The sequence below is a fragment of the Oncorhynchus kisutch genome, linkage group LG26 (genome assembly GCF_002021735.2).
Source record: "Oncorhynchus kisutch isolate 150728-3 linkage group LG26, Okis_V2, whole genome shotgun sequence".
NCBI lineage: Eukaryota > Metazoa > Chordata > Actinopteri > Salmoniformes > Salmonidae > Oncorhynchus > Oncorhynchus kisutch.
The window spans coordinates 14,924,692-14,948,440 of record NC_034199.2 but is presented as its reverse complement, the minus strand read 5'-3'; the positions used below and the strand labels follow the sequence as shown (position 1 = coordinate 14,948,440).

Below are 23,749 nucleotides of genomic sequence, written 5' to 3'. Positions count from 1 at the left end.
CCAGGCTTTAAAGGTACACTTGCACATCCGCACACTGCTGTTTCAGAGAAGCAACCAGCAGGCTATTATTTGTCAATCTGTGTAAATACCTTAACCAAAATAAACGAAATACTATCGCTGGTATTATAAAAGTATAGATTTAATCCACATCATAAATACACCAACACAAACACATGAATTCATCAAACCAAATGACAAAATTATACAGAATGTGTGGAGCTAAAACAAAAAAACTTTAAAAAAAACTTGAGCATTGTAAGAAGGTTCAAGTATGTTCCAAAATCCACGATACGACATGTGAGTTGACTTCATCCAGCACAGACTCCTCAGCCCTTCCCTTCACTATAAGCCCATGGCTACCTCCTTCAATCCAGTGAACAGTCGCTGGAGACTTCATCTCCTTTAACACGTCATCTAGAAGGATCTGGACAAAGGAAAAATCATCAGCGCAAAACAAAATTGGGACCAGAAAAGAATGTTTCTTCCAGCCCATCAGTTTGAAATAATACAATAACATACACGATCAAGAGATGCATGTGCAATTACAAGGGAGACGTGTGATCAGTTTGAAGTGAAACACATGCATCGTCAAAAAATAGGGATGCACGTGCAAACTTCACCGGTTTCTGTGAATGATCACATTCCTCCGATCTGCTGATGTTTATGCATTGACCAAAAGACACCCATCACCATTCTCACCTTGTCACACATGTTGTCTGCAGTACCAGACAGAAACAGTACAGGCACCGCCTTGGGCAGCGCCCTGAGGTCCTCACTCCGCTGTCGATGGGTGTGTGTCAGTCCTGGAGGGTGTAGGGGAAAGGACAGACAGACCAGTCCCTGCAATGCATCCTCTGACCCACCACTGAGCTGCCTGGCCAGGGCAGATGCAGCACGAGACCCCATAGAACGGCCTGAAGTGGAAGGTACACAGTGAGTAATTAAACAGTGAGTATTATATCTGTCTTGGAAGTGATTGCTTAAGAAGAACTAGTTTATGGATCAATTAACAATGCTCAATAACTCATGCCCCCAATACTCAGAATATGTCCCTGGTGAGGGAGTTTCAGTAGCTTCCACAGCCACAAAGTCAAAATTGGCTACAAAAAAAAGGGCTTTTTGGAAAATAAATATACGGTTAGGCATAAGGTTAGCAGTGTGGTTAAGGTTAGGTTTAAAATACAATTTTAGTAAGATACATTTTAGAAATTGGTGTGATTTATGACTGCGGGTATAGAACAATTAAGCAATAAGGCCTGAGGAGGTGTGGTATATGGCCAATATACCACGGCTAAGGGCTGTTCTTAAGCGCAACGCAGTGCCTGGACACAAACCTTAGCCGTGGTATATTGGTATTTATCAAAAGCCCTGAGGAAACTTATTGCTATTATAAACTGGTTACCAATGTAATTATCAGTAAAACTAAATGTTTTGTCATACCCGTGGTATACGGTCTTATAAACTGGGTGGTTCGAGCCCTGAATGCTGATTGGCTGACAGCCATGGTGTATCAGACCATATACCTCGGGTATGACAAAACATTTATTTTTACAGGTTTATTAAGGCACTCTGCGATGCATCGTCCCTAAACACAGCCCTCAGCTGTGGTAAATTGGCCATATACCACACCTCCTCAGACATTATTGCTTAAATATACCATGGCCTTCAGCTAAACAGAATTCAGTTCTCAAAACACCCAGTTTATTATAATGAATATATACCTGGATTGCAGATGCAATGTATTGGCCATTGAGGCACCTAGTGTATATAAAGTCAGCAAAAAAATAAATGTCCCTTTTTCAGGACCCTGTCTTTCAAAGATAATTGGTAAAAATCAAAATAACTTCACAGATCTTCATTGTAAAGGGTTTAAACACTGTTTCCCATGCTTGTTCAATGAACCATACACAATTAATGAACATGCACCTGTGGAACGGTCGTTAAGACACTAACAGCTTACAGACGGTAAGCAATTAAGGTCACAGTTATGAAAACTTAGGACACTAAAGAGGCCTTTCTACTGACTCTGAAAAACACCAAAAGAAAGATGCCCAGGGTCCCGGCTCATCTGCGTGAACGTGCCTTAGGCATGCTGCAAGGAGGCACGAGGACTGCAGATGTGGCCAGGGCAATAAATTGCAATGTCCGTACTGTGAGACACCTACGACAGTGCTACAGGGAGACAGGATGGACAGCTGATCGTCCTCGCAGTGGCAGACCACGTGTAACACCTGCACAGGATTGGTACAGACGAACATCACACCTGCGGGATAGGTACAGGATGGCAACAACAACTGCCCGAGTTACACCAGGAACGCACAATCCCTCCATCAGTGCTCAGACTGTCCGCAATAGGCTGAGAGAGGCTGGACTAAGGGCTTGTAGGCCTGTTGTAAGGCAGGTCCTCACCAGACATCAGAGGCAACAATGTCACCTATGAGCACAAACCCACCGTCGCTGGACCAGACAGGACTGGCAAAAGTGCTCTTCTCTGACGAGTCGCGTTTTTGTCTTATCAGGGGTGATGGTCGGATTCCTGTTTATCGTCAAAGGAATGAGCGTTACACCGAGGCCTGTACTCTGGAGCGGGATCGATTTGGAGGTGGAGAGTCCGTCATGACCTGGGGCAGTGTGTCACAGCATCATCACTGTCTGCAATGACAACAAGCTCAATCTCAACACTGTGTGTTACAGGGAAGACATCCTCCTCCCTCATGTGGTACGCTTCCTGACATGACCCTCCAGCATGACAATGCCACCAGCCATACTGGTCGTTCTGTGTGTGATTTCCTGCAAGACAACAATGTCAGTGTTCTGCCATGGCAGCAAAGAACCCGGATCTCAATCCCGTCAAGCACGCCTGGGACCGGTTGGATCGGAGGGTGAGGGCTAGGACCATTCCCCCCAGAAATGTCCGGTAACTTGCAGGTGCCTTGGTGAAAGAGCGGGGTAACATCTCATAATAAAGAACTGGCAAATCTGGTGCAATCCATGAGGAGGAGATGCACTGCAGTACTTCATGCAGCTGGTGGCCACACCAGATACTGACTGTTACTTTAGATTTATTAATGTGTCCCCTTTGTTCAGGGACACATTATTCCATTTCTGATAGTCACATGTCTGTGGAACTTGTTCAGTTTATGTATCAGTTGTTGAATCTTATGTTCCTACAAATATTTACGCATGTTAAGTTTGCTGAAAATAAACGCAGTTGACAGTGAGGACGTTTCTTGTTTTGCTGAGTTTGTAAATCATTGGTATAGAAGCTAATAAGGACCCCGGTGAGGGGGGCCACTCTCTGGACAAGGGGTTGGAGATACAGTAGAGAGCTATGTGCAGATAAACATTGAGCAAGGATCTTTCAGAATGATGCAATTGCATTGGTTTGTTATGGAAGCATAAACCCCAAGCATGGCTCATCATCACTGGGAAATACATAAGGCCAATTAGATTTAATTGAGGTTATAAAATAGTTTTGATTGCTTACCACCAAGAAATATGTTTCTTATTGTGAATTTCTCAAGATTTTTCAAGTATTCCTGCAAAATCAAATAGAATATTTATATTAATGGCACACTTGTATTCAGTGAATTAACTAGTAGATCTTCATAGCCAACTAAAGACGAGGCTTTTTATGACTTGGTATTCTTTCTTCGCGTCGTCTTATGGAACGAAACATGCACAAATCTGTATTTCGAAAATAATTCTTACCCAAACGGCATGGTAAGCCTTCACTCTGTAAACCAGGTTTAGACCTTTACACGTGAAGCGAAGACATAGCAGGCCATTCGATGAAAGTGCATGAGCAAGAGAAACCAAATGCTTGAAGTTCATGTCCCCACCAGCCCCGTGCGTCAGAATAACAGCGGTCTGCACATCACTGGCATTGGCTGGGATACTCAACACAGCAACTAGATGTTTTTCCCCAAAAGGTATTGTCATGCTGTCCTGCAAAGTAATTCGAGTTAGTGAGTCATTTAAACATGACCAGGTAACCTATCCGATCCTTGTATCAATAGTGATCAAACATTTTACCTCTAGAATCGTTTCCATGCTTCCATTTGTTTATCCCGCACAGCTTCTTCTAATCACATGACTTCTCAAGTTCACTGTAAACTATTCATAAGACGCCATCTAGTGTACTGGAGTCGATGGTACCACACAATTACAATTGGGGATTTGGGAGAATCTATTTGACTATAATAAATGGTTGGAAACTCAGTCTAATGTACACTGAGATTTTAATACACAAAGTGTAATTTTTCCTAGCTCCCAGAGAAATATAGCCTGGCCGACAGTGGTGCGACTCACAGCGAGGGAGAGCTGTGACAGGAGGACTTCAAGTTTGGTGTCAGCCAGACTATGAGCAATAACCCTCCCAACTACACACACTGGCGATGGGTGTGTGTCAGTCCTGGATGGACTAGCCAGTGTGTGTGGAGTGACAATGACACTTCCAAGGTCAGGTCTTGCTTTATTATTGTAAATATGCCTCATAGGATACAGACTACTGTCAGAGAGGCACTTTGCCCATTTCCTTAAAGCTATCAGTTCCACAAATCTATAAGGCTATTACATGGGAGTTTAACAAGGAAAACAATATAACGCGTCTATCATATAATCAACTAACATCTGTGTGTTTGTCTTTACATGCTTCTATTGTGTACAACTTGAACCTGTGATATGGTGTGTGCATATATTGAAGGAAGAAAAGAACACAAGTGCATACAATGAAAAAATATTTATTATAAACATGTGGAAACTAACAATCATGTATGGTTAGGGTGACTGACAAGCCCACAATTCACATTTTGCCCCCCCCCCCCCCCCCCCCCCCGAAAACAAACATTTTACAGCACAGGAACATCCGATAAAAATGCGATTGTTTTATAATTGAACAGTGGACAAATCATAATTCATCCTTGACCTGAAAAGCAAACATAAAAAAATCAATGTCAAACTTCATATGCAGGGCAGGGTTGATGTTAGTGTCATAAAAGTCATACGTTTGTCAAAAAAAACTGTTATAAAAACCATGCAATGCCATAAAGCTTTTCCAATCCAATTCATCTGTTTCCTCGGGAATCTTTGATCCATCCGCATGTGTTTTACAACAAAAAAAAAGGTTTCTAAAGATCGCTAGAGTTGAGTGTTATTTGCAACATAACATTTATGACATGTTTGGACTGATATAAAACCAGCTTAGGGGGATTTAGCATAGGCTAAGATAACATTTATGATATGTTTGGACTGATATAAAACCAGCTTAGGGGGATTTAGCATAGGCTAAGATAACATTTAGCTCTGTGGCAAATGCATTTTGTAAAAACGTATTATATGAATCCAACGCAATCAGTTGATTGAATATCCCTTTGCCAAAGATCTGTTTTCATGTCACCTTTGACAGACAGCAGCCTGTAAAAAGACACTGGCGGGGACATTCCTTTAGCATTGTAGACATAGTATATGATAATCTGCCCCCTGTATTAGAGTTGGGCGATACGGACAAAAATCTATATTGCGATAAATTGCCTGAATTGATCGATTCAGAAGAATAGGACGGTTTGTGTATAACGTTACAGGAGCAGTGCAGTCAAAACGTGATTGTCCTTCATTTTATTCCTGATCTACTACCGCATGACAAGAGGCACCAAGACTGGAACCAACATCTACCCAGGCTTTCTGCATTGACCCTTTTTTGCACAAACTCTACCCACACACTCACGCTACATACGCCCACACACACACACACAACAGGCATACTGACGCCACACACACTTTCATACTCACCACATATGATGCGTCTGATGTTACGGTCTATTATCTAACCTGTTGCCTAGTCACTTTACCCCTGCCTATACATACAGTATATGTTATTTTCTACTCCCTATATATAGCAATGTTCTTTTTTTTCTCTCCATTATTCATTGTGTCCCTATTTATGTGTTTATCTTTAACTCTGCATTGTTGGAAATGGACCCATAAGTGAGCATTTCACTGTCATTCTACGAAGCATGTGACAAATAAAAATGGGATTTGCCAATAATGTTGTTTATAGTCCCAGCTCTGTCATATATCAGAATCTCCTGTTATCAAAACACTGACAGCCCAGTTCAAGGTTGACTGCAGTAGGATCAGAGCTAGGATGCAATCCCTTGTGAAAACATTCCTGCCCCCATTTTCCTCCCTATATGCTGTAATAGAGAGATTAGCTTGTGTCTTGATGCTTACCTGTGGTGTCCGGTGGCAGGAGCATGGGAAGAGGTCATCAGTGGGCTGCTCGACCTGTTCCATGCCCTCTCTGACCTTAGGCTCAGTCACCTGCAACTTGGCATACTCCTGGTCAACAGAAATAAAGAGAAACATGGAGAGAAAAAAAAAAAAAAATATATATATATATATATATATATATATATATTACACACACTACCGTTCAAAAGTTTGGGGGACACTTAGATATGTCCTTGTTTTTGAAAGAAAAGCTCATTTTTTGTCCATTAAAATAACATCAAATTGATCAGAAATGTTGTAAATTACTATTGTAGCTGGAAACGGCAGATTTTTTATGTGATATCTGCATAGGCGTACAGAGGCCCATTATCAGCAACCAACACTCCTGTGTTCCAATGGCACGTTGTGTTAGATAATACAAATGCATAATTTTAAAAGCTAATTGATCATTAGAAAACCCTTTTGCAATTATGTTAGCACAGCTGAAAACTGTTGTCCTGATTAAAGAAGCAATAAAACTGGCCTTCTTTAGACTAGTTGAGTATCTGGAGCATCAGCATTTGTGGGTTTGATTACAGGCTCAAAATGGCCAGAAACAAAGAACTTTCTTCTGAAACTCGTCAGTCTATTCTTGTTCTGAGAAATGAAGGCTATTCCATGCAAGAAATTGCCAAGAAACTGAAGATCTCGTACAACGCTGTGTACTACTCCCTTCACAGAACTACGCAAACTGTCTCTAACCAGAATAGAAAGAGGAGTGGGAGGTCCCGGTGCACAACTGAGTAAGAGGACAAGTACATTAGTGTCTAGCTTGAAAAACAGACACCTCACAAGTCCTCAACTGGCAGCTTCATTAAATAGTACATGCAAAACACCAGTGAAGAGGCGAATCTGGGATGCTGGCCTTGTAGGCAGAGTTGCAAAGAAAAAAACATATCACAGATTGGCCAAAGTTCTGTGAAGGGAGTAGTACACAGCGTTGTACGAGATCTTCAGTTTCTTGGCAATTTCTTGCCAAGATATCTCAGAACAAGAATAGACTGATGAGTTTCAGAAAAAATATATTTGTTTCTGGCCATTTTGAGCCTGTAATCGAACCCACAAATGCTGATTCTCCAGATACTCAACTAGTCTATAGAAGGCCCGTTATATTGCTTCTTTAAAATCAGCACAACAGTTTTCAGCTGTGCTAACATAATTGCAAAAGGGTTTGGCAATGATCAATTAGCCTTTTAAAATGATGAACATGGATTAGCTAACACAACGTGCCGTTGGAACACAGGAGTGATGGTTGCTGATAATGGGCCTCTGTACACCTATGTAGATATTCAATTTTAAAAAATCTGACGTTTCCAACTACAATAGTCATTTACAACACTGTATTTCTGATCAATTTGACATCATTTTTAAATGGACAAAAAAAAAAGTGCTTTTCTTTCAAAAACAAGGGCATTTCTAAGTGACCCCAAACTTCTGAACGGTAGTGTATATATTAAAGTGATGATGAAAATAAGAAAACTTCGACACCGATCGCTTTGTCATCACCTTGTCATGTCACCACCTTGTCATGTCCCCATCATTCACTACTTATCATAACTCACAGGTGTTGAAATATTAGTGATATTTTGGAGATGAAAAAAAACCTGTCCCACAATCCTGTCATACAAGTAGCAAAACAAGGATACACAAAAAAGTTCAACTTCGTACTACGTGTTCAGAATCATATGTATGTAACAGGGTAGGGGTCAACTCGAATTGAAAGCATATCAGTTCAATAATTGAAAGAAGGACATTGGTTTTCAATAAACTGAGAAAAAAAAATGTCCCTTTTTCAGGACCCTGTCTTTCAAAGATAATTTGTAAAAATCCAAATAACTTCATAGATCTTCATTGTAAAGGGTTTAGACACTGTTTCCCATGCTTGTTCAATGAACCATAAACAATTAATGAACATGCACCTGTGGAACGGTGGTTAAGACTAACAGCTTATAGACGGTAGGCAATTAAGGTCACAGTTGTGAAAACTTAGGACACTAAAAGAGGCCTTTCTACTGTCTCTGAAAAACACCAAAAGAAAGAAGCTCAGGGTCCTTGCTCATCTGCGTGAACGTGCATTAGGTATGCTGCAAGGAGGCATGAGGACTGCAGATGTGGCCAGGGCAATAAATTGCAATGTCCGTACTGCCTACGACTGCGCTACAGGGAGACAGGACGGACAGCTGATCGTCCTCGCAGTGGCAGACCACGTGTAACAACACCTGCACAGGATCGGTACATCCGAACATCACACCTGCGGGACAGGTACAGGATGGCAACAACGACTGCCAGAGTTACACCAGGAACGCACCATCCCTCCATCAGTGCTCAGACTGTCCGCAATAGGCTGAGAAAGGCTGGACTGAGGGCTTGTAGGCCTGTTGTAAGACAGGTCCTCACCAGACATCACCAGCAACAACGTCACCTATGGGCACAAACCCACCGTCGCTGGACCAGACAGGAAGGGCAAAAAGTGCTCTTCACTGACGAGTTGCGGCTTTGTCTCACCAGGGGTGATGGTCGGATTCACGTTTATCGTCAAACGAATGAGCGATACATAGAGGCCTGTACTCTGGAGCGGGAGCGATTTGGAGGTGGAGGGTCTGTCATGGTCTGGGGCAGTGTGTCACAGCATCATCGGACTGAGCTTGTTGTGATTGCAATCTCAACGCTGTGCGTTACAGGGAAGACATCCTCCTCCCTCATGTGGTACCCTTCCTGCAGGCTCATCCTGACATGACCCTCCAGCATGACAATGCCACCAGCCATACTGCTCGTTCTGTGAGTGATTTCCTGCAAGACGGGGATGTCAGTGTTCTGCCAATGCCAGCGAATGGCCCGGATCTCAATCCCATTGAGCACATCTGGGACCTGTTGGATCGGAGGGTGAGGTCTTGGGCCATTCCCCCGAGAAATGTCCAGGAATTTGCAGGTGCCTTGGTGGAAGAGTGGGGTAACATCTCACAGCAAGAACTGGCAAATCTGCACTGCAGTACTTAATGCAGCTGGTGGCCACACCAGTTACGGACTGTTACTTTTGATTTGGATCCCCCCTTTGTTCATGGACAAATTATTCCATTACTGCTAGTCCCATGTCTGTGGAACTTGTTCAGTTTATGTCTCAGTTGTTGAATCTTGTTATGTTCATACAAATATTTACACATGTTAAGTTTGTTGAAAATAAAAGCAGTTTGACAGTAAGAGGATGTTTCTTTTTTTCCTGAGTTTAGTACCTTCTTTTTTTTTAAACACAGTTTTTATTTAGAAATTCTTAGCACTTTCAGAATGAGCTGCCTTAGATTTAACCCAATCCGGTTATGTAATACGTACGCACGATGAGAAGGGAAAATGTGCATATTCATTCAGTTTCCAACAAGGAACACAGGTAGCCCTAACTTTGTTGACCTCCAACACTATCCCTCATAAAACACACCTGTCTTTATGGCTGATATATTTCGTGAAGACAGAAAGTTGTCCGTTTAAACATTCATCCTGCAACGGCTGGGTTATGGGCTCCAATAAAGCACTTCAGGGAGAGACACATCACCATTATGTCCCTGGGCCAAGTGTTCCTTTCCCAGAGAAAACACAGGGAGGGGCTGCGCCACGACTCTTCATGATACCCCATGACCCTCCTGACCTGTGGGCTCAGAGGTGGACCAAGGCTGGAGGCAGGTGGAGGTGGTTTGGGTTAGTGCTCTTCACTCATCTGATTCAGAATTGTGTTTTTAAATGTGGCATTGGATGAAACACACAGGTACACTTTTTATATTTGAAAGAGTGCAAAGGGAAAAACATCTCCCATCTGTATGGCTCAGTTGGAAGAATTTGCAATGTCAGGGTTGTGGGTTCGGTTCCCACAGGGGACCAAAACGAAAGAGTAAGAAAATGTATGCACTCACTATGTAAGTCGCTCTGGATAGGAGTGTCTGCTAAATGACTCAAATGTACATTGAGGCCATCTATAGTTTTCAGCAAAATAAATACAAAAAGTATATTCTCATGAATAAAATAGACATTGATAAGCATGTACCTGCTTTTGACTGACATTACTACATTATCATGAAATGTTGCTCTAAGGGAGGATAGTAACATTAGGAGCAATCCAAATTGAGGAACATGTAAAACCACATTGAAAACAACCAAAGCCAAAGCAATTGTTGAAGGTACACATGCTTAAAGGGACTCTCCACTGCTTCTTCAAGGTCAGCATATACCAGCGATGTAAAACAGTAACACGTGTAGGGCCAAAACCTCACTGTTGACAGCGCAAAGACAGACAAGTCACAAAACAAGATCCAGTGCCAGAAAATGTCTTCCTTGTCAGCCAGACAATTCTTTCCATGATGACCCAGACGCATGGATGGGAAGCTTGGTTATCATGTTACTAACTTGAACTCAATACGCGGAATTAAATTCACTCATTGGAGGCGTACCATGGAATGGTTCAATGACACCCTATTCTAGCCGGGGGGTCACCCACCCAAGTGTCAATGGGTGGGCCCTTCTATTCTGCCATAGCCAAGGTGAAAGTTGAGCCCTGACGTGTCAGTGACAGTGTCACCGCTGAGGAGTAGCCCGACCTTGGAATACCTGGTCTCTGTACGAGTAACTACTGTCCTTGAAGTGTGGGTATAAAAGTGAGCGGTAGAGATGGGAAGATAAGAGATGAGATACGCAAGCTGATGATGCTGATGATGATAAGGGTGCATGGAAACACTAAGCACACTTTCAACATCTAGATCGTTAGAACCAACAATGCAACAAGTGTGTACCTAGGGCCGTTGCGGCGACCGCATTACAGCCACACCGGCAGTCACGAGTCATGACGCCAGTCAAATTCCATGTGACAGTTAAGTTACAGTAATTAGGAATCTCCGATCTCTAATGCTGCTGGTCATATAGCCTACAATGCAAATGTAATCAAAAATCTAATCAAACACTTCATGAGAGCTCATGTTGCGTAACATTTCTATAGGCTATGCAATTTCCAGAGAAAACAGAGTGATGGCCTCTATTAAAAAGAGGAGGATGCCATCAGCTTTCTATAGGCTTACAATATTTATTTATCAACTTTCCTAATATTAAGCACATTGCTTATTTTACAACAGGAGTATAGCCTACCTGGCTGGCATGGAAATGAACCATGGGAAAAGTGTCCTCCATTTGCTATTTAAGTGCAAAGATTACATGTCTTTTTATCCCCTGCCCTGTTTTGATAGAGGTGCATGATAATGGTACATTCTAAATGAAAACAAATTTCACACCTTATCTAGTAAAGACAGGATTAAATCAAGGATAGTCTGATGGGTGACAATATTAGCATATCCCTTATGAATGATGCCCAGCTTAAGGCATTATTATTTTTATTTTTTACTTTTTCAAATCATAGTCGCACACCTCATGTAGCCTAGGCCATAGGCCTATATGTTTTGATAAGGTTTGTGTCACAACTAAAGTGTCAAAATAACTTACAATTAAACACATTAATCCGCTTTAGAGCCTAATCCCATGCAGCATGGGAGTTCCAAGTTTGGCGAAGTTCATTTTCACCATAAAAATGCACCTTTATAATAAAAGCATTACATCCATAAATCGCAAATTCGGTCATATGAGAATGGTGTTTTCCTGCTAATGGAACATTTGCGCTTATAGCCTACTGACATGTGCACATTGCTGCGCTTATAATGTGAAGAAACAGCCTAATAGTTTATCAACGTTTTTAAGTTAGAGCCATGTGAGTGAGAAGTGCTTCGGAGCGAGCAGTCGGGATGAGGGAATTATAATAATTATATTCTGCCCAAGGGCACGGCCACTGGCCGCAAAAGGCAAGGATTCTTTTAGGGGGCATTACGGCCACACAAAGGGGACACCATTGGGAAATGTGTTATCAAGTGCTTGTTATATTGTGAATGAGAGACTGATATATGTGTACAGCTTGCGCAAAAAAAACTTTTGTCAAATCATCATTTGAGTCGCATCATGCAGCCTTAGAATGTATAAAAATCGAAACATATAGCCCAACATTTGTATAACAACTAAAGTTACATAAATAACTCTAAATTAAGCATATAGGAGTACCTGTTTCTTTGTTAACCTCTCAACACAGAATAGCCACGTGTGCACTCCCTCAAATCGTTTGTAGAAAATGTATTTCTATTTTATTCAGCTATGTTCAATTATATTCTTCATACTGTCAAATAACAATATAATGCCATGGAACTCTAAGCAAATCTTGTGTGCTAAATTAACTAGTGCAGCCCACAGCCATATGGCCTAGCCAGATCAGGGCCTAACATTAGGAAAACTCAAGAGTATGCTATTTTGTTCTTCTGAAATACTACATTTTCTTCATGTCATGTTTCTTTAGACCTGTCTAAAATAAATAGATTTATTGTGATGGCGTAGGCTAAATTAAATGGATTTATTCGACTTTTTAAAATGTAGATGTTCCAAAGGTCTGCATCAGTGGCTTGTAGGCTGTGTGTGGAAGCCAGGAGATGCTAAATGCGTTTATGTTAATCAACGGCCAATTACCGTGAGACCGGCAGTTATTTGCTTGACAATCACCAGCTGACAGAAATGCATGACCACCACAGCCCTATCTATACCTACTACCGTCAGTTATCCAGGTTCTCAAGTTTCTCCACAAAAGGCACACTCTGCACTTACTTATTAAATACATCTCTAATTTCAAGTGTGCATGTCTGAATCTCGACTGTATACAGTATGTAGAGTTAAATCAATGTAGTCATAGTGTAAAGTGAAATGTTACCTGGAAGAGTTTGTAGTAGTAGCAGAATATACTGTCGCCCATCAGATGATTCCGGGCAAATTGTTGACCGGCTACTGCGATTTTTCTTGCCTGGAAGAGCGAGATCATACTGAGCTTTTGAACACAATGGGAAAAAAAAAAATGTTTGGCCCAAAATATTTGAAACTTTGAAGTGCATTACAAATCCAACAGAGTATTCATCAATCATCCTCATCACCTCCTCATCTTGCTCACGGGCCCAATGGATCTTCTCCTGCAGGTCAGCCAGGTCTGCTCTGATGGGGATGTAGTGTTCCCAGGGTCTGAGCTGGCTGTAGAAGTGTTCATAGTAACCAGAGTCCTGCTTAAGCACCACACTGTCCCCAGCCAGCAGGTAGGGCAGTCTGTAGGCTGCCACCGTGCCATCTATGTTGATCTGGTACTTGTACTGTCAGAGGAGATAGAGGTGGGGTGGTGAGACTGTTCAGTTCCATTTTCAAATCAGCCTTCTGGGGTGTTTATGCTTGTTCCTGACCTATTTCCTGTGGGATTCAAGGGACTGGTTAACCTGATACAGAATAAGCATAGTTCTGGACTAAAAAGCAACCTCAATGGAGAATCTCTGTTGACCCCAATTAGTCGACTAGTCAATTGTTTGGTCAATAGGCTGTTTAGTTGACCAAGTTTTTTTTTCTTGGCAAGCAGTAGCAAATATATATATATATTTTTTTTTATGGCACACGAGATACCCGTCTTATACCTGTCGCGCCCATCTCACTGAACTAATCCATTGCAGAGGACGAAACTAATCCATCGCGGAGCCACGCGGATGGCACAGTGCTAAATTGTACATCTCTCTCCAGAATGTGCTCTCTCCTGCCAAATTTGTGCACATTCATTGTTTCATAACTTAATTGTGTGAAATGTTTTCCTTGATTGTTAGTCTTGGTATATTTTCATTCCACTTACAAGTTTTGTCAATTTAGTCAGTCTTTTGTTTGGAGCGCTACTGTCAATGTTGAGTAACGCCTCGACCACACCGACAGCATCATTGCATTTTGGTACACCAGAAGTACATTCATTTCCAATGGAACACTGCGTTTGCCTCACTGCATTGCGTTGCAGAGGCAGTTGCAGTACGTTCTGTGTGATGCATACATTGGGTTTATCGACGGCTTGACGGAAATGGTAGCGGAAGGTGAACGTTGAACTTTTGTTGCACACATACCCAGATGATGCTGCGTCACATTTTGTGTAAATATACTAATCGGTGTGATCGAGGTGTAAGGAAAGACGCACACCTGACGCACAAACAGCAAGCAAAGTATGTTTTTCCAGCCATTGAGAATGACAATAGTTCCTCAATGAATTTGAAAAATCGCTCCCGCTCTTTCTCTTTCAATAACCAATCAGCGTGAAAGGGAAAAATGTCATGCTCTGATCCAGTGGGAACGTCATAAAATAGGTTTACCTGATGAGCTCTTATACCTTGTGAAAAATATCCTACAGCTGTTCTGTTTCCGAGCTCACTGACTTGGGAAACTCTGAGGGCCCAGAATATTACATAAAATGTTGCAAGTTTGCTAGTTTAAGCTTCAGGCTGGACCCAAGTTAATAGTTTATACAATGTTTCTAGTTCCTTGCAGACAAGCCATGAGTAGCCAATGTGATTTATAGGATATTTATTTTAAAAATCTGAATATTTTCTACCTGCAGGCTTCAATGTTTTTGTTTGTTGGCTTTATGACTGGAGAGCTGGCCTCCCGTTTCCATGCGTTGCCTTGTGCATATTGCCTTGTAAAATGAACTATTAAAATCTACTTTTTATCTCTGGCATAAAGTCTCCTCCAAACCGTTCTCATTTTTACAAGTCTCGTCCCTTCTTCTTTTTGTTTTACAAGCAATTATCTGCCTCATTAAATTAAATGTAGTCAAATGTCACCGCTAAAAGAGTAAAAATGATCCATGTGTACATTTTCGAATTGTCGACTTACAAATTAAATATATTGCCAAATATGATAACACCAGAAATCAACCCAAACTTTATCATTACCTACCCTAAAGCAGCGAGGTGTCTAATTGATGATACACCTAGCCTGGGAGCGCGTCGTTCTCATCTGCAGAGACTGGATACCTTTTCTACCTACACCACATCCATCTCACCTTGAAGAAGTCAAAGAAGGAGACGTGCTTGACCAGCGGTCCGTAGAGGCTCTCATCGTGTTTGAAGAAGAAGAAGTTGGTAAAGGCTGCATCCACCATGTCGGGATGAGCCCTGGCCAGCTTCACCAGCTCCAGGCGCTCCTTGCGACTGTCCCGCCCCCTCCAGAACGCTGTGGCGTTCTTCTCCCGCCACGGAGGCCCCGTATTGGCCTGGACCGACATCATGTCCAGACTCACTCTGCTCATCGGAGGAGAAACGTGTCAGTCGAAGTGAACAACAGACGCAATTGGCACACAGACCTGATAAAGATCATTTTCTCAAAATGCTGCCACTAACCAGTTGAGTGTGTGGGCCCCACTATTCTATTTTGGATTATATTATTTGTCCAGCGCACATTTCCCTTTGAATCTAATACACTATCATAATAGTACATTATGAAAAACTACATGTTTGGGGTGTAGCATCACTTGCACATGTGTATAATGGATGACACACAAAGATAAATGAGGAGAGCAACAGTGGTGCTTGCCTTCCCATGGTCTCCAGGACCGACTCGGTGAGGTCGTAGGTTGGCATAACAACATCGCGGGTGTCATTGGAGCCGCACCAGGAGAAGATGGGGTGGAGCCTCTCTGAGGGCCTCCTCTTCTCCAGGGGCCAGTCCCCCAGGTTCACAAAGAACTCTAGATCTGGGACCCGCACCTGACCGCACAGGGAGAGAGAGAGGAGACCCTGGGCTTAGAACATATATCACTACCTGACCGCACAGGGAGAGAGACAGAGAAGACAGAAGAGAGAGACAGAGCAGGACGTGCGAGAGAAGATACTGGGCTTAGAATGTACATCACCTACAAAACACAACTTTATTGTCCATGTTCCAGCGAACAATGGAAATGTCTTCTGCTCTGTTCTACATAACCTCTTTAAAAAATAAACATCCCTGCATCTAAATTCACCCCCCAGTAGACCCTGATAAATAACACAACCTTTATAAATGAAGTTGACACATATTCTTTACAGAAATGCCATAGGTTGCGATCTTCATGAGTCCACAGTGCCATCTAGTGGCCACGGGGACAAATATCCCTAGAATCAACCCCAACACCTTCCATTATCTCACACCACGTTGGTGCTTGCGGATGTGAAGGAATCTGACAGGTTCAAGCTAAACCTGCCTTTCCGATCAGCCTTGAACGGGCCTTTGTCTTTCAATGGGGGCTCAACAAGGACTTCCTATTCCAAAGTAAATGGTCATGAATGTTAAAAACACCCACACCAGTAGAAATCCACCTTTCCGAGCTGAAAGATGGCCTGAGCTTACCCATGATGTTGCACAACGATTTAAGTCAAGATGTCATCGTTTTAGTCAAAGTATGATAGTTGGTCACAGTCTGCTTAAACTAATAACACACAAACAATTATATGGTTTTCATGTCTTTATTGAATACACCGTGTAAATATTCACAGTGCAGGGTGGGAAAAGTATGTGAACCCTTGGATTTAATAACTGGTTCACCCTCCTTTGCCAGCAATAACCTCAACCAAACGTTTTCTGTAGTTGTAGATCAGACCTGCACAACAGTCAGGAAGAATTTTGGACTATTCCAAAACTGTTTCAGTTCAGCAATATTCTTGGGATGTCTTGTTACGTATTGTCGACTTGTCAACAGAGATGTTAGCATGTTCCAGAGATTTCTGTATGTCTTTAGCTGACACTCTAGGATTCTTCTTAACCTCATTGAGCATTCTGCACTGTGCTCTTGCAGTCATCTTTGCAGGACGGCCACTCATAGGGAGAGTAGCAACAGTGCTGAACTTTCTCCATTTATGGACAATTTGTCTTACTGTGGACTGATGAACATCAAGGCTTTTAGAGATACTTTTGTAACCTGTTCCAGCTTTATTCAAGTCAACAATTCTTAATCTTGGGTCTTCTGAGATCTCTTTTGTTCGAGGCATGGTTCACATCAGGTAATGCTTCTTGTGAATAGCAAACTCACATTTTGAGAGTGTTTTTTTTATAGGGCAAGGCAGCTCTAACCAACATCTCCAATCTCTTCTCATTTATTGTACTCCAGGTTAGCAGACTCCTGACCTGACTCCAGTTAGCTTTTGGAGAAGTCATTAGCCTAGGGGTTCACATACTTTTTCCAACCTACACTGTGAATGTTTAAATTATGTATTCAGTATAGACAAGACAAATACAATAATTTGTGTGTTATTAGTTAGTGGAAGCAGACTGTGTTTGTCTGTTGTTGTGACTTCGATGAACAGATCTAATTTTATGGCCAATTTACGCAGAAATCCAGATAGAGATCAGAGATCCAGAGTTCACATACTTTTTCTTGCCACTGTAGAAAAACACATATCGGCTATCTTTCAATAGTTATCCATATTACAGGAGCTTCATCATATTATTATTTTTTAAACTATATCTATGGTGGATTCGGGACTACAATTTATGGAAGATGCCAAAACTTGAGATAACAAGAGACGGCAAAGTCAAAGATGGGCCCAGTGGTTTCCATCTGTGTCAGTTTTCCCTAAATCAATGCTTATGAAAAACCCAGATCCAGAACCAGCTAATCTTGTGAATATGGTGTAAACTGCAACAAATAAAATGAGCTAGCTAGATAAGTTCAGCGAGACAGTTAGCTACGCTGACAGCGCCCAATCTGTTGATGTTCATCAACTCCACATGGTCCTTTCACTTAATTTCAAGAACTCACCTTCCTGGTTAGCGAGAGGAGGAAGGCATCCATGAAGATCCTGAATCCCACATGCTCCCCTAGTGTCTTAATGTAGACCTCGGGGTGGAAATATAGAATAGACACATTAACCTTGTCGTCCATGTGTTACAGCAAACCGTGGGACATTCGGTCTTCTGCTCTGTCCTCAACCCTCCCGCAGACCGCCCGCGTCGCCCACAGTTCAGACGAGCGCATGGTCAAGCTGCAGTGTCGCAGCCATGGACGGACAGACATTGCTCATGGTAACAGTTAGAACATTCTGATAACATTATGGCTGTAGTCACTACAGTGGTGGCATCAACATCTCTTGGGAAGCTCACATGTATGTAGATGTATAAATCAACTGAGCTAGTGTGTAATTCCAGATGACCACAGTAGTGTGTGGGAACTGCTGCTGACATCTTGCAGCTCACCACAACCTCGCTGCATAAAGCCTACAGCTTACCAGGGCAGTGCGACGTCACTGGGGTAACACACACTCACACTGGATTGCAGTGTTTACGTAGCATTGTGTGAGGACACAAGAAAAGGGGATATATCCAGAACATGCCTATTGTTGTTTGGGTATGGAATACGGTTCAAGCAAGAGATGAAGCACATCCAGTTAGCGGATGTTAGAGATGTATCAAATCCCAGCTGAGAAGTATAGTGGGATTCAAATCTACATCTCAACTGTCAACTGTATAGTCGGATTCAAATGTACAACATTTTAACTGAAACCGGTCTGTATGTAATAGTATGATTACAGGTACCATGCATCGTTGTCTTCCAGCATTATTGGGGGGGATTAACAATACTACCTGGTTGTTCAACAAGGTACAGGTGCCAAAACAAAAATGGGACTCAGGTGTCTTCAACCTTTACAATAAGTCCATTTTTATGACTGGAAATGGCCACGCCACCTGGACCCATATTCACAAAAAGTCTCAGAAATACGAGTGATGATATAGGACCAGTTTAGCCTTTTAGAGTCATAATGAATACAATTATATGGAGAGGGGGGGGGGTGATTCTAGATCAGCACTCTGGTATGCTTTTTGAACATGGGTCCTGGTCTACCATGTACCTTGTTGTCTTTGATTGTGTAGTGGCAGAGGCTCTGTCTCTGTCCGAAACGCTGGGGCACCTCCAGGGCGTTGCGGTCTGGGTCCACCCTGGGGAACAGGGCCAGGTCCTGCTCTATCTGAGGGAAGGACACAGGGCACTGCATGTCCTTCTTCCACACAGAACCACTGGGCTGAGGACAGTCACAACCATCATGGTACACTGGACCTAAAGAGAGAGGGTGGAGAAGGGAGCATAGAAAGTTTAGATGACCCTCATGAAGCATTATAGATGCAGTAGTGTCTCACAGAGAGAAAGATAGTTTCCCTGGTGTCTGGAACCAAGGACTAGTAACACCAAGTCTATTCCAAATTTGACCCAAACAATTGTCGTGGCATTTGTGCCAACTGCAACCTGGGAGAAATATTCTGCGCTATGAACAGCAGATTACTGCACTCTCTCTTTAATAATGGGAATTGATGGGAAATGTAAAATATATCACTAGCCACTTTAAACAATGCTACCTAATATAATGTTTACATACCCTACATTATTCATCTCATATGTATATGTATATACTGTACTCTATATCATCTACTGCATCTTTATGTAATACATGTATCACTAGCCACTTTAACTATGCCACTTTGTTTACATACTCATCTCATATGTATATACTGCACTCAATACCATCTACTGTATCTTGCCTATGCCGCTCTGTACCATCACTCACTCATATATCTTTATGTACATATTCTTTATTCCCTTACACTTGTGTCTATAAGGTAGTAATTTTGGAATTGTTAGCTAGATTACTTGTTGGTTATTACTGTATTGTCGGAACTAGAAGCACAAGCATTTCGCTACACTCGCATTAACATCTGCTAACCATGTGTATGTGACAAATAAAATTTGATTTGATCTCAGTCAACAAGACGTCCCGAGCAAAAGTTACATTGGATTCCAACCAAATGATTGAACTTCAGACCATATTTATTCCCTACACACCTTAAATGACAAACATGCTAAACAAAAACAATGTTTCTTTGTCGATTTCCAAAAACGACTTGATTAAATTTAACAGGAAGGCATTTCACTACAATTCATTGAAAGTGGCAGGTGGAAAAACCCATGTCATCAAATCGATGTACACAAGTAACAAATGTGCAGTCAAAATGTGAGATAAACATACATGTTTATTTTCCCAAGGGCGTGGAGTAAAACACGGAAACAACTTGCCTATCTAATATTTCTATAAATTAATAGATATAATATAGGCCAAAAACACTTGAGCAATCAACAGACCCCGGTCTCCTGCTTGACACAGAAAAAAATATATATATGCCTCCTTTATGCAGATGGTCTGGTAATGCAGTCACCCAGGAAATAGGAACGACAACAGCAAGTAGATCATCTGCAACAGTTCTGTCACGCCTAGGCACTGACAGTCACTCTTATGATATTCCACAAAAGGTCCAGATGTCAGGGAAACCGATGTACTTTTTTAACTGGGCTTCCACTCCTACACACAAACACACCTACTTGGGACAACAACAAAAGATTTGCTCCACAAGAAACTTCAACCTGGCCGTGAATGAGGTGAGAGACATAGCAAGGAGGGCTTTCTATGCCATCATTTGAGATGGAGAGAAAGGGAGACATAAAGAGAGAGTTAGTTGGTTGGTTCACCTTTCAGAATGAATGGGGACTTCGCGACATGCTTGTCGTTGAGCAGTATGTGGACGTGTAGGTCTGTGTAGCTGGCATACATCCTGTACCGCACCAGAAAGGAACCATCTCTGCGATCTAGAACCTGCACCCAGATTCTAGTGAACTGTTCCACCGGGGACACGATCTTCACCTCGAATGTGTTCTCCCCGGGAGATGATGTGAAACTGAATGGCGTACACAGTGACACATACAAACAGGAGGGAAACAACATGTAGGCCTATGAGCTGAGCAGATTACATTTGGCTGAGCTGATGGTCATCATATGATCACAATTGTATCAACAAATCTGATTACAGCGCCTTCAGAAGGTATTCATACCCCTTGACTTTTTTCCACATTTTGTTGTTAAAGTGGGATTCAAATGTATTTAAATGGTCATTTTCTGTCAATAAATCTACACACAACACTCGAATGTCAATGTGAAGAAAAAAAATCTAGCATTTAAAATAAAAAATAAAATAAAACACTAATACATCTTGATTAGATAAGTATTTAACTTCCTAACTCAATACATGTTAGAATCATCTTTGGCAGTGATTATAGCTGTGAGTCTATCTGGTTAAGCCTAACAGCTTTTCACATTTGGATTGTGCAATATTTGTAAATTATTCTTTTTTTAATTTTTTTTATATTCAAGTTCTGTTAAATTGGTTGCTAATCATTGCTAGACAACCACTTTCAGGTCTTGCCATAGATTTTCAAGCAGATCTAAGTCAACATTCTAATTCTGCCACTCATTGAACATTCACTGTTTTCTTGGTATGCAATTCTAGTTAAGATTTGGCCTTGTGTTTAAGGTTCTTGTCTAGCTGAAATGTGAATTTATCCCCTAGTGTCTGATGGAAAGCAGACTGAACCAGGTTTTCCTCTAGGATTTTGTGGGTGCTTAGCTCCATTCCGATAAAAAAAATTATCCTGAAAAACTCCCGTCCTTAACGAGTTCAAGAATACCCATAATATGATGTAGCCACCACTATCATTGAAAGAAAATGGAGAATGGTACTCAGTAGTGTTGTATTGGATTTTCTCCAAACATAACACTTTGTATTCAGGACAAAAAGTTAATTGCTTTGCCACATTTTTTGCAGTATTACTTTGTTGCAAACAGGAGGCATGTTTTGGAATATTTTTATTCTGTACAGGCTTCCTTCTTTTCACTTATTGTGGAGTAACTAATGTTGTTGATCCATCCTCAGTTTTCCCAGCCATTAAACTTGAACTGTTTTAACGTCACCATTGGCCTCAAGTTGAAATCCGTGAGCGGTTTCCTTCCTTTCCAGCAACTGAGTTTGGAAGGAAGCCTGTATCTTTGTAGTGACTGGGTGTATTGATGCACCATCCAAAGTGTAATTAATAATTTCACCATGGTCAAAGGGATATTCAATGTCTGCTTTTTAAATGTTTAACCCATCTACAAATAAGTGCCTTTCTTTGCAAGGCATTGGAAAACCTCCCTGGTCTTTGAGGTTGAATCTGTGTTTGAAATTCCTTGCTCGACTGTGTAGGGTACAGAGATCAGGTTGTCAGGGGGAAAAAAATGTTTAACCCCATTATTGCACACAAGGTATGTCCCTACAACTTCTGTGACTTGTTACCCAAACTTATTTAGGCTTGCCATAACAATGGGGTTGAATACTTATTGACTCAAGAAATCATTTGTAAACATAATTCCACTTTGACATTATGGGGCATTGTGTGTAGGCCAGTGACAAAAATATAATCTAAATCGAATCCAGGCGGCAACAACAAATGGGGAAAAAGTCAAGGGGTGTGAATACTTTCTGAAGGCACTACAGGCCTATCTGTAGTTTAAACTCCAGGTGATATGTCCATTTAAAAACTGTTAAATGACTGTAGGTTACAATTATGTAGGCCAAAAGTGGACCTCGTGAGTAAACACCCAAAACAACTGTGGAGGAGGAAACTGCACCAGAGGGAGAGGTGCCACAAAGATGTGTTCAGTGAGTGTTATCCCCGAAAACTATAAATCTCCAACCCTAGGGAAGCACAGCCATTCATGTGTGTTCAGTGACGTAAACGTTCAGTTCGACTTTATCTGCACACTTTCTATCATAATTCACGTGTTGTTTTACGATTCCACTGCTACATTGTGTCCACTGCCCATGCCATCGGTAGCTAGCTAGCCGCTTTTGTATCGTCTGGTAGGCTTCCTTGACGAATAACGACATACTTACTTTCTCCCCGAGCTGTCCACAGTCTGTATGTAAAAGAAACGAGCTGGAAGGACAATATTTGCTTCGAGTCCAGAACCCCATACCAAAGTTCTTGTAGCACTGGGCACCGCGCCGGTTGAAGCCACGGGAGGTGTCTGTTCCAACAGCCCCAGACAGCACAACACAAATAACGAAAGCAATTTACGCAACATGTTTCTGTGACTCGGTTCTTCTGAAAATGCTTTGGTCCCTTGTCTCTTCCAAACTGCTCTTTTACAATGGAATTTCAAGCCTGTAAAAATGACCATCCCGGTAAAATGTAGGAAACGCCGGATAATTCGACATCTGGCCGCCAGCAGTGTATAGCCTACATCCAGCGAAACACCCTTTCTGGCAAATATGCGGATGCAATGTTTCGATTTGTGTATACTATACTCACATATACACAACACGGCGCATTTCTATTAGTTTACTGTGTCACATTTTTATCGGTAAAGTTTATAATAAAACATACATGGACACAAAATCCTGGCCGGTTTGGGTAGAAGTTATTCGCAGACAGGCGAGCCTGGCAATCTGATTGGTCGCCCCCACAACGTCTGGTAGAACGGGAAGCTGATTGGACCAAAGGAGTCGGGAAAAGCCATTGGGCCACACGTATTTTCTGCCATGCAAGGGCAAATTTTCAATGACTAAGTGAAAGCAATTTTACATGAGGGGTTTGGCTTCAATGTTCCTAGGTAGTGGGCTCCCGAGTGGCTAGGCGGTCTAAGGCACTCCGTCTCAGTGCAAGATGCGTCCCCGATTTCGAAACCTGGCTTTATCACATCCGGCCGTGTTTGCGTGGCGCACAATTGCCCATCGT

The 23,749-nt window shown here is 41.9% G+C and overlaps 2 protein-coding genes across 3 annotated transcripts; both read right to left on the bottom strand.

Moving 5' to 3' along the window:
• Positions 1-118: 118 nt before the first annotated feature.
• tex30 (testis expressed 30) lies at positions 119-4,293 on the bottom strand. Its single transcript, XM_020461918.2, has 5 exons — positions 4,036-4,293; positions 3,712-3,948; positions 3,488-3,539; positions 700-914; positions 119-424 (listed from the first exon to the last, which is right to left on the bottom strand). Exons 1-5 carry the CDS (start codon positions 4,051-4,053, stop codon positions 266-268), a joined length of 681 nt encoding a protein of 226 aa, XP_020317507.1. The 5' UTR covers positions 4,054-4,293; the 3' UTR covers positions 119-265.
• Positions 4,294-4,898: 605 nt separating this feature from the next.
• On the bottom strand, positions 4,899-23,464 carry poglut2 (protein O-glucosyltransferase 2). Of its 2 annotated transcripts, XM_020461593.2 has the most exons (10): positions 22,906-23,464; positions 20,669-20,874; positions 19,002-19,207; positions 17,915-17,992; positions 15,715-15,887; positions 15,185-15,422; positions 13,260-13,469; positions 13,043-13,132; positions 6,232-6,339; positions 4,899-4,927 (listed from the first exon to the last, which is right to left on the bottom strand). In XM_020461593.2, the coding sequence occupies exons 1-10, from the start codon at positions 23,190-23,192 to the stop codon at positions 4,910-4,912; spliced, it is 1,614 nt and encodes a 537-aa protein (XP_020317182.2). In that variant the 5' UTR covers positions 23,193-23,464; the 3' UTR covers positions 4,899-4,909. The 2 variants fall into 2 exon arrangements, with proteins under 2 accessions (XP_020317182.2, XP_020317184.2); XM_020461595.2 differs by lacking the exon at positions 17,915-17,992.
• Positions 23,465-23,749: the final 285 nt, after the last annotated feature.

Coding starts and splice junctions, on each gene's coding strand:
- tex30 (XM_020461918.2), bottom strand. Junction 3,540..3,711: donor AGGCTTACCATGCCGTTTGG/GTAAGAATTATT, acceptor TTGATTTTGCAG/GAATACTTGAAAAATCTTGA. Junction 425..699: donor CAGACAACATGTGTGACAAG/GTGAGAATGGTG, acceptor TCCTTTGTCCAG/ATCCTTCTAGATGACGTGTT.
- poglut2 (XM_020461593.2), bottom strand. CDS start 23,192: ATGGTCATTTTTACAGGCTTGAAATTCCATTGTAAAAGAGCAGTTTGG. Junction 15,423..15,714: donor GTCCTGGAGACCATGGGAAG/GCAAGCACCACT, acceptor TCCGATGAGCAG/AGTGAGTCTGGACATGATGT. Junction 13,133..13,259: donor CCCGTGAGCAAGATGAGGAG/GTGATGAGGATG, acceptor TCGCTCTTCCAG/GCAAGAAAAATCGCAGTAGC.